Genomic DNA, 1,047 nt, shown 5'->3' on the forward strand with positions numbered 1-1,047 from the left:
TGGAGAGCAAAAAGGTGAGTCTCTCTGGAGGTCTGTTTATGGGAAGTCGGGGTTGTCGCGTTCATTCCGGGGACATACGCTGCCTGTGTTGGCCTTCTGAACGGGGGCGTTGTTTGAGACCGGTTGTTGCTGGTTATCTATGTTCAGCGGCTGCCCCAGCTCTGGAGCTGCCGGGCTCTCTGCATCAATAACCCCGCCGTAGCGAGTGTCGGGGCTGCTTGCGTGCAGACATTGGGTTTGTTTTGTGGTGGGTGTTCTATGTCTGCAACAGGACCCATCTGTGTACGTAGAGAGTGCTTGCCGCCTTATAGCCGAGACGCGGGGAGCGGTCTGGCGCCTGTTTCTTCCTGTCGTTTGGCGAGCTGCAATGGCTGAAGGCAACCGTTCGCTCGTGAATTCCCTCATCGATCAGCTCAAGCTGCAGGCTGCCCCTCGTCCCGCCGCTGCAGAACAAGCTCGAGGTGGGTGTGCATATTCTCTCGAGTAAATGCGTGCTTCGTGTCTCTCCTGCTGATTTGCTGCTGTTTGCGTTTTCTTCTAATGGCTTGTACAAATAAACGTACATGAATGAGTACGGACAGACGGCGCTGTTGCTGTGAGACATTTTGCTGTTATTAGGGGAAGCGCAAAGCAGCCCCGAGTCGCAAGAGACTGTCAAGGCATCTTACGACGCACCGAAAGTGATGCCTCCGGATCTCTGGGAGCAGCTCCTTGACGAGTGTACAGTCCTGACAAACTGCGAGTTTGGCCAGGTAGGCTACCGAGACATTAAGGAGGTGGCTGTTGAATGGGACTACTAGGAACTTCACAAGGGGCGAAGAAGAAAGAAGCAGGCTTTCTTATTTGTGTTCCTCCATGCTGTGACACCCCCGCAACCACCGAGGAGGCGATCAGCATGATCGAGATGTGCGGTGTTTGCAGTCTGTGCTCCACGAGCTTGGAGGCCTGTCTCTCGACAGCAGCTGGTTTCCTTCAACACTGGCGATGCGCTATTTCCACAACTACAGGCACGTGCTGTTACACAACAGAAGTCAGGACCCGATTCAT

The 1,047-nt window shown here is 54.3% G+C and overlaps 1 protein-coding gene across 1 annotated transcript; it reads left to right on the forward strand.

The window, feature by feature from the left end:
* Positions 1-367: 367 nt before the first annotated feature.
* Positions 368-800, forward strand: EMH_0099590 (uncharacterized protein; the record flags this gene model as incomplete). Its single annotated transcript, XM_038022107.1, has 2 exons — positions 368-461; positions 619-800. The coding sequence occupies 2 exons, from the start codon at positions 368-370 to the stop codon at positions 798-800; spliced, it is 276 nt and encodes a 91-aa protein (XP_037877961.1).
* Between the last annotated feature and the right edge of the window lie 247 nt (positions 801-1,047).

Source organism: Eimeria mitis, genomic scaffold (genome assembly GCF_000499745.2).
Source record: "Eimeria mitis Houghton genomic scaffold, Emh_scaff10713, whole genome shotgun sequence".
In the NCBI taxonomy this organism is placed as follows: Eukaryota; Apicomplexa; class Conoidasida; order Eucoccidiorida; family Eimeriidae; genus Eimeria; species Eimeria mitis.